The sequence below is a fragment of the Antedon bifida genome, chromosome 6, assembly GCF_963402885.1.
Source record: "Antedon bifida chromosome 6, ecAntBifi1.1, whole genome shotgun sequence".
Taxonomy (NCBI): Eukaryota; Metazoa; Echinodermata; class Crinoidea; order Comatulida; family Antedonidae; genus Antedon; species Antedon bifida.
Genome location: NC_136231.1, coordinates 8,864,326 through 8,881,297, shown reverse-complemented (window position 1 = coordinate 8,881,297; position 16,972 = coordinate 8,864,326). Strand labels below are relative to the sequence as shown.

Sequence of the window (16,972 nt, the reverse complement as noted above, 5' to 3'; positions counted from 1 at the left end):
TGTATTAACATACGAAAAGATATTAAAATTCAATGACTTAATTCTATTTTATTTCACTGTGCTCAACTGGCTCCAAATTGGGTCCACTTGAGCACAGTGTATTAACATACGAAAAATATTAAAATTCAGTGACTTCTTTCTATTTTATATCACTGTGCTCCACTGGCTCCAAATTGGGTCCACTTGAGCACAGTGTATTAACATACGAAAAGATATTAAAATTCAGTGACTTTTTTCTATTTTATATCACTGTGCTCCCCTGGCTCCAAATTGGGTCCACTTGAGCACAGTGTATTAACATACGAAAAGATATTAACATTCAGTGACTTATTTCTATTTTATATCACTGTGCTCCTCACTGGCGCCAAATTGTGTCCACTTGAGCACAGTGTATTAACATACGAAAAGATATTAAAATTAGTGACTTATTTCTATTTTATATCACTGTGCTCCACCGGTGCTAAATTTGGTCCACTGGAGCAGTTACCGTAGTACTATTTCTAATTCGGAAGTAAATAAAGGCATAAATGGCACTCCGTAGAAGTAGAGAATGCTCGATCGTCGAAATGACGCTCTGAATATACCTCCATCAGTGGGAGAATGACGCTCTGCTGAATAATGAATATACTCAGTAAAAAAGTGGCTGGCTAGCTAATGTTGTGTGTTGTGCTTGGGGAGAGACAAAAAGCGAATTTGGGGCGTATACTGAATACTCTACATATATTTCTTTGATTACCGCAAAGAAATATATATTCTTTGATTACAGTGTCACTAGGCCTAGGCCTAGAGTCCTAGTGTTTTTATTTAAAAGGTTTTATACTCTACACTATCAAATTATTTGCTAGGATGACCGAGACTGTAAGAGTAGGCTAGACTACTTCTGGCTTGGATAGAATAGAAGGCCTACTAGCCTAGTAGCCTAGCTAGGCCTATATTAGTCAGTCAAGTCGCGTAGAGGGCATAGGCCTGTCTAGCTAGTATAGTAGTAGGCTTTGACTTTCTTTGTAGCAATGAATGAACCTTGACTATTAAGTATTATTAAACTCTCAAACAAAAGTAAAAAAATTAAAAACATGACGAAGTCAACGTTTATTAAATATTTTAAATGTCTAGCCTATCTATGGCTAGGGCCTAGTAGTAGTACTTTACACAGTAGTGCCTAAGTTTCTAAACTTATACTTATAGCACAATCAATTTCCTGAACTGGTGCATTTGTATTATATGTACAGTAGCCCTACGATGGCGTACCTAGAAGAAAAAACAGAATCGTCCGACAATCTAAAACATTTTGTTTACATTTAATTAATAATTCTGAGTGTTTTAACATTAACAGAGAAACTTAAGATGGACTACCTTTTTCTTGAACTACTTTTACTACTTGAAATTTGCATTTGTGGATCAGAATTTTATCTAAATGAATACGCTGTTCTTATACATGGAGGTGATGAAGTAGCCAATACTGTTGCTGAAAGACATGGTTTTATAAATCAAGGAGAGGTAAGTACTGTATAAATAATATTAATTCAGTATTTACTTTTCATTGTTGAGGCTCCGATATTGAATCTTACCCATTGGCAGTCAGAAGATTAGAGGGGACCTAATGCCCCTTTCCCACATTCACAAATTTGACTATGAATGAACACGAATTAGAAAACATTCGTAGTACACATGTTTGTGGTGGATCGTCATCAGGAAGCACCACAATTTTTTGGAATGACAAAATGTTCAAAAAATGTGTACTGGTACTACGAAAGCATTCGTAGTCCTACGCAGGGGCATCATATTCATATTAGTGTCGGGGTTTTCGTGACGTCTTGTCAAAAAATTTATGGTAAATCAGAAATAACATAAAAAAAAACATCCTTAAATCTAAGCAAATGTTAAGTAAGCCGAAAAACAGTTACCCTTGTCCTGAAGACAATGGTGAAAAAAAATTGTTGTAAGGCAATTGGGGAATGGAACCCACAACCCCCAGCTCCTTAACCACATCACTACAGTACACCAACTAGCCATAGACAGGCAGCCCAGAGACATTTGGTTAGACGAGCTACAGTAGGTACCAATGTCTGTGTATACTGTAGGGGGCTACCTCAAGTAATTGAAAATAGGAGTTTGCTGGGAACCTCCCGCTGCGTATAGACCTGAGGACCCCGAAAGGTGCTTAAAAAAACGGTACCAGATAGATGAGAGAGATACCACCCAATTTCACTACCATTGGATTTCCATTGACATCCTCATACCAAATTCACAAATGACAGTTTTTACAAATGGAGATAACTAACTGTATGTGTATGAGATAGCATAGAATTTAACTACAGTATGTGTTTGAATACTGTGAAAATATATGCAAGTATTTTTAACCTTTTAAAACCTGATTGAATGTCTGTTCTCTACACATTTGAGTGTGGGGCTAAACTTTGTATGAAAACATAGTGTTTAGTGATGTCAATATTATTTACCATACCTTTAGCAACCTTTAGTAACCTCTTAATAAGATACCATATTTATAAGTTTTTATTTTTTCAGATTATTGAGAGTCATTTCAAATTCATTGACAGTCGGCCACGTGAACGCAGATCACCACAAAGAAGCGACGATCATCATGTCAAAAAATTAACTCAAGACCCTCAGGTAATACTATCCATATTCAGTGGTCAATAGTTTTTACAATAACCAAAATGTTTTACCTAATTTTCAATCCTGTCAACCCACTGTAAGTTACTGGTATTGCATCCCAAAAAGTTGAAAGATGTATTGTCCCCCTGAAAAAATAATTCTTGTTGAAAACAATTTTTGTTGAATATTCCATTTAATCTTTTAATTTTTACTCTGACCAAAAATTGGATCGAAAAAAAATGTATTTACCTGAAAAAATGTAATTTAAAGCAAAAAATGGTCAAATTGGCAGCCAGCCAATGGATTTTTGGTTGAATTTAACCATTTATTTTGTCATTTTACAAGTGAAAACATTATTTTTTCCCGTTATTTTTCTATGGAAGTGATTAACTTTATTAAAACTACAAAATAACATATTCAAAGTGTGATTTAATTAATCTTCATTTTTCATGTACAGTATTTTTGTGTTACAATCATTAAACAGTGTCAACAGTTGTTGTTATTGTGTTGTATTTTCCAGGTAAAATGGATAGAGCAACAACAAGTGTTAGTTCGCAAGAAACGAGATCATTCAACAGAGCCTGCATTTAATGACCCAAAGTGGCCTAAGCTGTGGTACTTAGTAAGTAATATCATCAGTATTAGCTATTCAATTATAAAATAATAATGTGATGATCTTCTTATTTACAATAGAAACAAACACAACTAATTGACAACAATAACATAAGTATCATAATAATATTGAACTCCTTCAGTCACTAGTGTGAGCAGATATACTACACGTTTTAGTAGTAAATTTATGTTGATCATCATACATAAAAACATGGAATACTTCTCTAAATGGTGCATTAATTTATACTCAACAGTAATGCATTGTTATAAATCATAAACAGCTGATGAACTTTAAAAGTTGTAAGCATATTCAATACTGTGGAACTAAATAAACGTGATAAAGTTACAGTATTGTTTGTTTGTTTAATGAGGGTTTATGTCAATTCATATACTTTCAAAGTTTGATGTTATATTTGCAAAATCCAAATATTGTGAAGCAGCTTTCATCTGATTGCTGACGACATGAATCTGCATTTTGCAAATGGTGGGAAATGTGGAAGGCCTTGTCACAGACAATGTTCACCAATACACATAATTATCTGTCAAAAACATCCTACTTTGTATTTAGTTCATATTTGTTGTTTTATTATCTTGTCAGCATCGGAACGGCCTAGATATGAATGTTGTACAGGCTTGGAACAAAGGTTACACTGGCAGTGGTGTTGTTGTCACTATCTTAGATGATGGTATAGAACGTGTACATCCTGACTTGCAAAGTAATTATGTAAGTATTATTTATATCAAATAAAAAGTTATGTTTCATAAATGTTTTTTTTATATATGGCTAAATATATTTATTATATTATTATATATTACAAATTTGAGTTTGACCTTGTTATTAGTTTGTGGGATGATTGATTTAGAATTGCAGAATGCATTATCTGTGATATTCCTGCACAACACATTTGTATATCTAGGCATGGAGGAAATCCTCCATGGTATAGGACTGTATACAGATTCGTAATTTGTAGGCCTAGATATATTCAAAGTGTGTGTTAGTGGATAAATTTATTCGTTTAATTTCCGTAATATTCAAACAAGTTTTAGGGTCTGAATTTTTTTATTATTTAAATGGAAAAATATTTCAAACCATTTTGGTTTTACATAAATTACAAACCAAATTTATTACATAATATAATGTATGATAAAATGGGATTGTCTTCTCACAATATCTCGTTAACAGTCTAGCCCTGTATATAATGTATACATATTTAGAATTAGCTGTTATGGTTTGAAATATATCACATCTGCTTTATTTTATGTCCCTCTAGACAAATGATTGTAATCGTAAAATATCATGTTATTACATTGTCATCTGTAGACAGTTTTTTATGAGTCTCAAAAGAAAAATGGTTTAAAATTTTACCTAAATCCTGAGATACTAAATTCTTGTGGCAATAATATTACAGTATCTATTCTATATTCAAGTTATCAGTGTGCTTCTTGGTCTCCACTTGAGTTGCCACTATGTAGTAATTCATCATATCTAGGAAGTCACGAGTCACTCACCCCGTCGATATTTGACACACTCTATATTTGTTGTATTTACATTCTTGTTATACACAACTCTCTAAAAACCTTTGCTGGCCAAATGTGTTTTAAGAATACATTTGAATGGTAAGAAAGAATTTGTAATGGAAGTTGACTACTCAAAAACGAAGACTTATGGTACTGTAATAGTAGTACTGTAGCTTATATAAAATTGATGGAACCTTCCTAATCCACAAAATCTTCACATTTTTAATTCAAAATTGGCCTTTTCATTATTTTAATTTTATTTTTCTATTAATTTTTAATAATGATATTATTAATATTTTTAACAATTCAATGATTGTACTGTATCAGTAATTTACATAATTTTATTTGATATACAAATTGAATTATTTAACTACTGTACTGTACTAAAAAATAATATATTACTTCACCCGCAGCTGGTAACTTTCTCATTCGTCAGCATTACAAAGGCTTATATCATTTCATATTTTTACAAATTAAGTGGTTTGCATAATGAATAAATTATTGTATTCATAGCCATTTAACAAATAATTTGAATGAATTAACTTAGTTATTATCATAGATTGTATTGGCAAACAAAATACAGGCAATTTTAATTTACCATGCTTTGTTATATTTCTACTACTAGTCTAAAATTGTCAATGTGAATTGTTCTGGTTTGTAAATTGTATCCAGAAATAAAATTTAAATGAAAATATTTGTTTCACTTAATATGTTATGATATTAATATATTCATTTATTAATTCATAATTATATCAATCTTTAAAGATAATTATATTCAACCCAGAAAAATAATTTGTTTACTTTTTTTGTTGTTGAATATTTTAATGTCACACAATAATCATTCACTGTTACCAAAATTTTGGATCGTTATTTGTCTGGAAATTTAAATGGCTATTCACAGTCTGATTAAAAAAAATCTTCATTATTCATCATGTTTTTGGGGGATAAAACGTCTTTAATATTCTCATCGAATTAAATACAAAGCTGACACATTTTACATTGATCACTACTAACTGTACTACTACATCTTAGTACAAATATGTACAATACATACACAAGCCATGAAACGCATGTCATTAAAGGTTTTGACAATGCAAAAAATAATAGACTACCGAGAAGCTGCCAAAGATCATCAGCATGCTTACAAAACAAGAGTTGTCTTTCCTTTCCAATTTTAGATATGCTTGTGGTTTGTGAACATGCTTTGATAATTTTTGCAATGGTTATTTACTAAATTATTCGTTATTATTAAATGTTCTGTACTCAATTGTATATGACTGCTACAGTATTGTTTTATTTAGTGAAAATCCTAAATGAGATATGTACACAGTGTGTGTATTAAGTACAGTGACATTAATTAGTTGAAAGTAGTACTGTAGTATTTGTACAGTATGTAGTTTATATTTAGTGTTTTTGTACTTTTCATCATAAATGTGTCATTATAATTCATAATGTTTGTATTATTTTTGCAGTACAGTGCAATTCCTATTTCCTTTGAAATATTTTATTATTTGTATTCAAGATTTTGCTTTGTTTCAATGTTTGTTATATAATTATTTATGGGAAATAGCTGTTAGATATGGGTCATTCCTTCTCAGTTCACCCAACAAAAGCCAAATTGTATGGAACTAATGGTTTTCAAAAAATGGCGCTGCCACCACATTTCAAATAGCTATATCACTGGAATTACATATCACCAACAACCAAAAAAAAATAAAAAAAAGTTGGAGTGGTTTTCTTTTTTCTTCCAATGGCAATTGCATAAAAATAAAAACACAAAAATGCTATATTTAGATTCCTTAAGATCTTCCTTTTAAAAAAATACCTTGGTTTTCAATATCAGACCAGTATTTCCCAAAATACAGCTATTTTCTCGAAAAAATAAAAAATTAAAGACGATAAAGTTGAAATTGAAATTTTGACTTTGATCACCATAAATTACCCATACACCAAATTTCAACAAAATTTAAGGAGGTAGAATTTAACTCATTGGGTGATCTGAGATGGAATGAAAAGATCAATTCTGTTGAATGATCGCAATGAAAGGTATTGTCCTCCAAAAATTAACAAACTAATCCTGAATATTAACCATTAACTAAAGTGTAGTCCTGCAGGGATAGCCAGTAATATTTATTTGTTTTATCCAGCGTAGTCATTGCTGAAGGAACATTTTTATTTAATGTATTTTGTTACTTCCAAATGGACAGTTTAAATTGTTAATATCATAAGGTTTAATATTCAAAACTGTTGCTGGCCGATCTTCTGCATAATTGATGAGCTCATTATGATACTTTGTTATTTTTAGGGGACAATACATCTTAAAAAGTTTGCATGTTTTATTTGGATGTTTATTTGTGTTCTGTTATGTGTATAGGACCCAGTAGCAAGCAAAGATGTAAATGATGGTGATTTGGACCCAACCCCTCGCTACAATCCATCCAATGAAAACAGGTCGGACATCATTCAACACTTTTTAATTTCATACAGTTTCTTTTTTATTTGGGTTTCTTTATTTGATAAATCATTTATTAACCTTTTATAACATTATTTCAATATAAAAATAAGTTAATAATAAACAATGTAGTTGGTTATCAAAGCACTAACATTACAGCACACAGCACAAGAGAGTACTTTAATTCCTTATAAATTTCAGCAAATTATTAACTAAAAGCAGTGATTTATGGAAACAAGAATAACGTCTGTATTGGTATCATTTGCTTTCATTATCTTCACTACTGATGTCATTAAACAAATCTTGAGGTGTTTAGAATATTTGGATCTCACATATACAGTACTCTACTTAATATGTTTTCTAGATTCAATTTTTTTAGTTGTAGATGTTTCTATATATAAATTTAGGTAAGGGCAAAATTCGGTACTTCTAGAATTTTTACTCGATGGTATATCAAGTTGGTTCATACTTTCGGTACTGATTTTAACATCCTAATGAAACCGTTTAAAAAAAAAAATTATTTATTCCTTTCATTCAGCGAATCACAAAAAAAGAGAGAGTATTTTTCATATTATGAAATTAAGATATATATCTGAGATACAAGTTTTTAGACACCCACAGCACAGTTCTATGGTATGATCATGGACCTATAAATGTATAGGTACAAGATCTTACAGTGGCAAAATAGGCAACTCACAAAGGCGTGCCTCTATGCACTTTTTATATAGCTAGATAGGCTAAAGTCTTAGGATGAACTTCATTATGGGTATTTATTTCATTCTTTCATTTAAATTTGCACACATTTCAAAGGATCCAAAAGCAAGTACGGATTTGAATGATGGTGATAATTTTCCAGATCCACGAAAAACAAAAAATGATCTGAACAGGTTGGCATGAATGTATTCTTTCTTGCACTCATCTGGATAAATCAGTTGTTTTTATTTATATTATGTATTTGTCGTAATAGGGAGCTTTTGCATCAGGATGGTTAACAAAGGGGACGGTAATTAATAGAGCATGCATGCTTCGTGGGCGTGTTTGAAAAGTTTCTGCATTAGTCAAACTAATTCTTGTATTAAGTTGACATGACGTTTAATCAAAACCTTAAAAGAGGCGTACGAGCATGCTTATTTTGTTTATGAATCTAAAAGAATCAAAGAGAATTCGTAGTCTATATACTACATAATAGACATAAAATAAAATATGATGTTTTAGTTGACCATTGATCAGTCTATCGGACCAAACATTAAATCGATCAAAGACAGTCCGACAAGAATGGAAGGGAGTATACTGGGATTATATGCATGCACAAATTAATAATTAATATCTACTACTATATATCAACTGTCCCATTGCGAAAGCTCACTAATATTACTATAATATGTAACAACATTATGATGTATATTTACATTTGAATAAAATAGGATTAGTAAATTATTCAGAATTAATATTCTATAATTTGCCCATACCTCTTTAAAATAAATTTGGATTTTCAATTATTACCTTTTCATATTTGTATTTGTAGGCATGGGACACGATGTGCTGGTGAGGTGGCTGCCATTGCAAATAATGGTTTGTGTAGTGTAGGGGCTGCATATAATGCAGCAATAGGAGGTGAGGTCTAAATACAGCTACAGTATATTCATTTTGCATGGTAACACAATGATCTTCATATTTATATGGATATGTCCCAACAATAATTGGATTTGTTTGTTTTATTTGTTTACCACAAATTAAATACAAGTATTATGTTAAATGAAATATACTATAAAGATAAAAATATATATAAATATAGTAAAGGGATAATTTTAAAAAATAGACAATTGATTATCTAGATAAATTAATTAAAGAGTAATTGAGGTATTTTACTGTATAAATGCGTGCACACAACATCGCATGTCACTGTGTCGTGGCAGTCCACCGTATAATTTTACATTTAGTAATTGCGATCGTGACTAACGCATGCCTGCTATCAGTCCATCCTTCATCGCGGTGAGTGACCACGGGAAAATGATTTGTAATTTATCAATGATGTTAGGTTTTTTTTATATGGATGGCGTTTATTAACCTAAAAAATGAATACTCACGTAACTGTTTTAATTAATTTGAATGCATTTTCCTCTCAAATAGTGATAAAAAATGATCATGCATATACTTCTGCTAAATGTGTGACAAATATGTGGTCACGCATGTGTTTCGTCAAAATGCATGTTTCATTAAAAATCACTTTGAAATGCTGGACCGTTTAATGGTAACTATGTTAATAATACTAATTTTCTGGCCTGTTTAAATGTATGTGTATCCTATTTGGTCAGGTGTTCGTATGCTAGATGGTGATGTGACAGATCTAGTTGAGGCAAAATCTCTAAGCCACGCTCCTCAGCATGTTGATATTTATAGCTCAAGTTGGGGACCAGATGATGATGGCAAAACTGTTGATGGCCCAGGACCACTTGCAAAGAAAGCCTTTGAAGATGGTATTAAAAAGGTACAATTTTTTTTTGGATGCAGGCTGTCCCCTAATTTCTTTTTTTTTCATACTAATAAAGGGAAATTAAAAATAATTTACCAAACATGGTAAAATCTGAAAATGTTGTTCATGTAGCCATTCATCTCCTTAGTTTTTTTTTCTGAAAATAACCCTACATTTTAGGGAAGAAATGGGCTTGGTTCAATCTTTGTATGGGCATCTGGTAATGGAGGGCGTTTTCAAGATAGTTGTAACTGCGATGGTTATACGAACACAGTGCACACTCTATCAATAAGCAGCGTGTCTGAATCAGGACAAGTGCCTTGGTATTCAGAAAGATGTGCATCCACACTAGCAACAACATATAGTAGTGGAAGCGGTACAGAAGCAGAAGTAGTATGTATATAATTGATTTTATTTTGTAAATGCTAATAGTTATTGTGGATACAGTCATTAACCAGTGTTGCAATCATATATACGTATATAACTTCACTATAATAATTCTTGTATTAATTATTCAGACATTCTACCTGCCCTATCATTTTTGTTTATTTCTTATTCATAATTTAATAGTTTTCAGCACATTATTTACCTTCAATGTCTTCTCCTTTTTCATTTTGATTTTGAAAATGTTGACTGTTGAACTCTAAATAGTTTTTCCACTTGATTACAGATTACAACAGATTTGAATAAGAAATGCACAGAGCAGCACAGTGGAACATCAGCCTCTGCGCCTCTGGCGGCAGCTATTTGTGCTCTGGCATTAGAAGCAAAGTAAGTGATCTACAAATCATTAGGTGTGACAAACTAGGACCTACCTGCACCAAAAGTGCTGTGTTGAGGAATAGAGTGAGAAAGCATGGCTCAACTTCCCTGCATATGCACAAGTAACATGACCTAACTTGTTTCTATGTAATCGCAAATTGAAAGCTTCCTATTATTTACAACTAAACATGCATGATTGTTTCTCATTAGGCCTAGAAAAGGCATAAGCATGTACAGCCTAATTTCCCTTCAAGATTCATTCACTATTCAGTATTTCCAACAACCACACAATATACTTTGTGAACAAATGTTTTTCCTATTGTAATTGTGTGGCCACTACAAGGGTTTTTGCACATTATTGACTTTTTAGCTCTAAACTCACATGGAGAGATCTACAGCATATCATTGTAATGACATCACAAGCTGAAGGCTTGATTGCAAATGACTGGACTACAAATGGGGCAGGGTATCAAGGTACGTAGAATAACAAATTATAATAGTTTCATTATAAATTAAATAATTGGTTATGACAGACCACATCAACATTTGAAATAATTCCAACACTCGGAATTCTTTTATTGTGATTTTCACTGTTACTTAAATGTTTGGTGAGCATCATATTTTGTTATCCTTTAAATTAAAAACTGCTGCTGTAAACAAAGTTAATACTGTACACCTCAAGTGTGTCCTTTCCATTTGTGCTGTTTGGTATTAGTTCTATATATTGGAAAAGTGGTATCTAATGGTGATAATAGTTCTAATGCGCATTCAGCTTTTACAAATTGTTGTGCAATCAAAAAAAATCTCAAGCCGATTGTGATTATCCTTGTGGCAACAATCTTATAGCACCACTTATTCAAATTTGTCAAGACCAATAGGCATTAATAATGACCAAAAAAGTACTTAAATTATAAGTAATGGTAGAAACTAAAGAAGTGGAATTGTGAAAACAAAATTAGCCCAGTTGTTTCAGTTCTCTCACAACTTACCTATAGTTATTCTAGTATTGGCCTAGTCCTCCCCATTTTCTCCATTTCATAATTTCTCTTATCCATACTGTAAATACATATGTTTATTTTTATGAATAAATAATAATGAAAGCACCTGTATTCATATTTTATATACCATATTCTGATTTAGTGAGTCATGCCTATGGTTTTGGGTTGATGAATGCTGGGGCAATGGTAACTATGGCTGAACAATGGAACATCGTTCCTGAGCAACATGTATGCACAGATGCAGTGCTAACAAATTCAAGGTAGCAATATCTTAATATATATATGTGTTAATACATTAACATTTTCAATAAGCAGCTTTTTAATTATAGTTACATTGTCAGATGGTTTATTTATTAAAAAGCAGGTAGCATATAAAAACTAGACAAAATTGAATTATTGTTCAATTTGAACAGCAAGTAATAAGAGGCCTGTTTAACCATATAAAACATTTTTAAAAACTCAACCTACTAGAATTACGTTGAAAATGGTCAATTTGGCTGTTTGGTCTGTAACAAGAAGCCAAATATGACATATAGCACCTAAAAATTCATATTAACAGACATAACTTCGTATCCATTCCGAACCTACATATAAATCTCAGATTTTTTTTTATAGAGTATCAGATCTTGATTTAATTATTTTTATTTAATTGTATGCATGTGGATTTTTTTCAGAACAATTCCGTCGACAGGGTCATTGATTATACATTATAATACTACAGCTTGTGCAAATGCAGACAATGCAGTTCTTTACTTGGAACATGTACAAGCTAGAATATCTCTCAATTTCAATCACCGAGGAGATCTTGTTATTTTCTTAACCTCTCCTATGGGAACAAAATCAAATATTTTAACAAAACGAAATAAAGACTATTCGAATAAAGGATTTAATAACTGGGACTTTATGACAACACATAACTGGGGAGAGGATCCACGTGGAATCTGGACATTAGAGGTTAAGAATCTTGGAGATAAAGCTAATTCAGGTGAGTGTAAGAAGTTTTTTACATTGCTGCTATGTGCTTACTACTTACTGCCAATTTGACTAACATTGTGCTGGATGCATGACCCTACATATAATTGCCATGTCAAATATATCTAGGCCAGATGTGACTGCTTATGATTAGGCTTCTGTAATGTATGACCCATACAACACAAATAAGAGTAATAATAATAACATTGATATATTATTTGTTTCAAATTTTAGATATTTATAGTACAGTACTATACTGTGCATTTTAACTGATTTGGCATTGTACATATCATCTTTAATTACATGTGCTACTATTATTCATGGGATTAAACATAAATGGATTTAAGGCAGTGATCGTGTACAAAATTCTTTGTAGATGCAATGTATTGCTGGCTTTAGACAAACCAATGGAAATATAATATATGTTCCTTTAAAAGCTTTAAACAAGTTATGTACTAAATATGTATATTTCATGTTAAAAGCAACATAACATCTTAAAGTTTAAGGGTTACTACTACCTACTGTAGTACACAATTCAAGTTACCTTCATAAACCTGCTGTCTAAAACCCTAGCTACATAATAATGATGTGTTGTATTCATTTATTATTATTTGAATAAAAGCCCGCTTTGAATAAATGGCCCCATAGAACATCATTTGGAGTAAACTCCCCCTACAATAAACGCCCTGCTTTGAATAAATGCCCCCCCCCCCCACCTCATAGAACATTATTTGGAGTAAATGCACCCTAGAATAAACTCCCCCCCCCCCCCATAGAACATCATTTGGAATAAACACCCTGCCACATTCAGACAATATTGTATTTCACATTCACAACACACTTCTATTTTTGTAGAAGAATTCATTGATTGACATGATCTACATATTATTTACCAAGCATTTTACATACTTTATCATTTCTTGATATTATTATTTGTGTTGTATTTTTCATATCTAGGAGGTATTTATTTAATTATACATGTTACCATATTACACTAAAAGAATAAACGCCTCCCTCGAATAAATGCCCCACCCAATGCATACACAATATTGTATTACAACACATTTCTATTAATTTTGTAGAAGAATTCATTAATTGACATGATCTACATATTTACCAAGCATTTTGATACAATTTTTACTTACTTTATCATTTCTTGATATTATGTGTGTTGTATTTTTTGTATCTAGGGGGTATTTATTTAATTATACATGTTACATATTACACTAAAAGAATAAACGCCTTCCTCGAATAAACGCCTCCCTCAAATAAATGCCCCACCCCATGCATATACACAATATTATATTACAACACATTTCTATTAATTTTGTAGAGGAATTCATTAATTGACATGATTTTGACCAAACATTTTGATACAATTTTACATACTTTATCATTTCTTGATATTATTTGTTTTGTATTTTTCGCATTTAGTGGGTATTTACTTGATTTGATGTTACCTTATTACACTGAAAAAATTAACTCCTCTCCTGAATAAATGCCTCCCTCAAATAAACGCCCTCCTAAAAATAAACTCCCCCTAAACAAAAAACACCCCGGGGAGTTTATTCAAATAATTTTGAAAACATTTATAAGCATTTTAAAAATGTATATTTTTTTTATTAATAAAGCAGTTTTTGAACATCCTAACCATGAATGTATTTGATGGAAATCGGTGTTTTTGTTAGCCAGCTTTGTTGTTTTCCTTATCTTATCACTAGGTTCTCTTCTGGAATATTCTTTGATTCTGTATGGAACCCAACTGGACCCACTTCTGGCTAGAGTCGGCAACCGAAATTGTGATAAGAATACTTTGGTTGTGTTGCCGTATAATGAAACTCATTTATTTAATAAATGCTTGAGCAACGATGGATATGTGCCTCAGAGTTTTCTTTGCCGTACAGCGCATTTCCTAATTTTGTATTTATTTGTCAAAGTTTTTGTTTCATAGAAGTAAAAAGAGAAAAACAGAATTGAATATAGCAGATTTGTTTTTGAAAGGTGGGGGTATTTTGAAGGGATTACTAAATAGTTATATTGGCATAACTATATTCCAGTAGTAGTTACAATACAATACAAGTATATAAGTTTTAATCATTCTGATCTTAATTATCTGATAAGGGTCAACATTTTATAAAATTAATTTAAAGATTATTAATTAATACTTAATATGTAGTGAATTTTTCCCAATCAATTAAGTAAAGTATATATAATAAATATTTTAAATATCAAAGTGTTCCTGGTGCAGTACTAAATAAAAATGATTGTAGGTGTTTTGTTTCTTTATGTTGCACTAAGAGTGTTAGGATAATTTTGTATGCATATTGAAAATAAATATTTTTGTACAAGCAAGTTTTGAACCAATTATTTTATTATAAATCTGACTAAAAAAATACATATACACACATATTTGTTGGTCTACTTTGGATTATTACACTACGAGGTTGGTTTTTAGTTTTATTTTTATGTATTTGTTTACGGATCGTAGTCATCAGTTTGTGGTCATATTTTCAAAAGGTTTGTTCAATTAATTGTGTATAATATGGAAATATAAATGATTGATTTAATCTTGAAATGTAGCAGAAGATGAAATCTGTGAATTTTCTATTAAATAATTTCTAAAAATTGATGCGGAGGAAGATTGATGGAATATGGAAACTAATTTGTGATAATAGTGAAGTCGTGGTAGTATTAAGTTATCAATTGAGTATTGGTGTGGTGCATTTCTACCTGACGTACAATATGTCTACAAATTTAAGATTTAATAATATTATAATATGTAATAGTGTATACAGGTATTCATTTTTATAGAGTACCCAGGTGGTTTTTCACAATGAAATTACATTTCATAGTCCATGCAGCCAATATGGTGTCTATGGCTACGCTACTTATCTTGAAAATGCAGGGCCATGTTTTTTTAAAATGAATGAACAATTTGACTTACAGTAACCATCCCTGCCTCAACAGCTTAGCCTGTAATGCGCTATATAGTATGTAATGCCCTAGTGCTATAATCATAATTTGTTGGTCTGTGACTATAACAGTAATTTGGTTATTGCAATGGTGATTCATGTCTAATAATGTTTGGTAAAAAAAAATATTTGGTTGGTGATGATACATATAAATATTTCTTTAAGGCTTTTTGCAACATTCAGTAACAATAAAGTAACTGTAATACTAATATTAGAATGTATATTGCTATCAATACATTTATATGCATATTTTTTTTTCTCTTTATAGGTAAACTGACACAATTTTTACTTGTATTCTATGGTACTACATCTCATCCTCTTGAGGACCACATAGGTCCAAGAGAGTGTGCAAGCGGTTACTATCTATTGGTGAAACCTACAGTGAATGGTACTCTTAGGAACAGTTGTATCCCCTGTCATCATTCATGTCAGAGTTGCTTTGGAATTGAGAGTACTGATTGCATAGAATGCAATGCATACTACAATAAACGAGACACCTATTGTGTCTATGTTTTCTTATCAATTAATACCCACCAGGTAATGCAGATCATTATTGGTTCTGTATTTGTGATTATAATGTTGATAGCATTTGTTTGGTGTGGTTCTTGTATCAAGGATTTCATATGTAAAAAAAAGGTTGTCAATGTGGATGTACAAATGCAGAGTAGCAAACTACTAGATGACGAATGGGAAAGTGGAATGGATATACACGATGTGGTATATGAAGATCATACAAGCAGTGAAGTTCAGGATGAAGAATTGCGAGGTGAACTGCCACCGGATAATGTGCTATATGAAGATCATCATACCTCTGCCACACAGACTAGCAAACTTATTGAAGATTAATAGGAATATGCATCACTGGACATAGCGAATTATGGTCATATTAATGATGACACACTTGCAGTAAATTTGATAAATAAAGAGAAATAGATTGGACATAGCAAATCATGTGATGACGAAGGTAATGCTTCTGGACAGTTAGACATTACTTTGTGAAATACAAATTTTACTTTTACAAAAAGTTCGAATATTATGGACACCAAGCAAATAATAAAAAAAAAACTGTTAGTTCATAGTAGTTTGTATAACCGTATATTTTCTAAGATAATACATATTGTACACTAGTTACTTTTGAAAATTGTTAAATAATTATTAGGCGATGTATATGTTTTCAGTAAAATAATGTCTTTCATTTAGTAAATAGCACAAAGTATTTTGAATATAAATAATGTATATTTCAGAAATTCAGTTGGCTGGTTTTGTTGTCGCCCACTTCTTGTATATAAATGCACTCATCTTTAAAGATATGGATCCTTTGAGTTCAGTCAGTTGAGTTCAAATTACAGTAGCTAGTAAATTCACTATTCTATTGTATGTAAAATAGAGAGGCATTTAAAAATAATTATGACAAATAAACTGTGTGGCAAGACATTTTATCAGATGACTTCAGATGTTTTTTATTTTATTTATCAGATATACAATCTAGCTAAAAAGACACAGCCCAAAGTGAAATATTTTTTTTTTTAAATGGTCACATGATAAGGATTTCAAAATATGAGCCATTCTCAAAAAAAGATAAACAGTGAAAATATTT

At 31.3% G+C, this 16,972-nt stretch overlaps 1 protein-coding gene across 3 annotated transcripts; it reads left to right on the top strand.

The window, feature by feature from the left end:
- The first annotated feature begins 650 nt into the window (after positions 1-650).
- LOC144845319 (furin-1-like) lies at positions 651-16,833 on the top strand. Of its 3 annotated transcripts, none has more exons than XM_078702571.1 (14): positions 651-811; positions 1,334-1,497; positions 2,527-2,631; positions 3,137-3,238; positions 3,827-3,952; positions 7,121-7,197; positions 8,724-8,812; positions 9,514-9,686; positions 9,852-10,064; positions 10,342-10,442; positions 10,804-10,907; positions 11,574-11,691; positions 12,106-12,416; positions 14,125-14,501. In XM_078702571.1, the coding sequence occupies exons 2-14, from the start codon at positions 1,345-1,347 to the stop codon at positions 14,352-14,354; spliced, it is 1,902 nt and encodes a 633-aa protein (XP_078558697.1). In that variant the 5' UTR covers positions 651-811; positions 1,334-1,344; the 3' UTR covers positions 14,355-14,501. The 3 variants fall into 3 exon arrangements, with proteins under 3 accessions (XP_078558697.1, XP_078558696.1, XP_078558695.1); XM_078702570.1 differs by lacking the exons at positions 7,121-7,197; positions 14,125-14,501 and adding exons at positions 8,009-8,085; positions 15,644-16,833 and having other exon boundaries at positions 652-811; XM_078702569.1 differs by lacking the exon at positions 14,125-14,501 and adding an exon at positions 15,644-16,832 and having other exon boundaries at positions 652-811.
- The last annotated feature ends 139 nt before the right edge of the window (positions 16,834-16,972 follow it).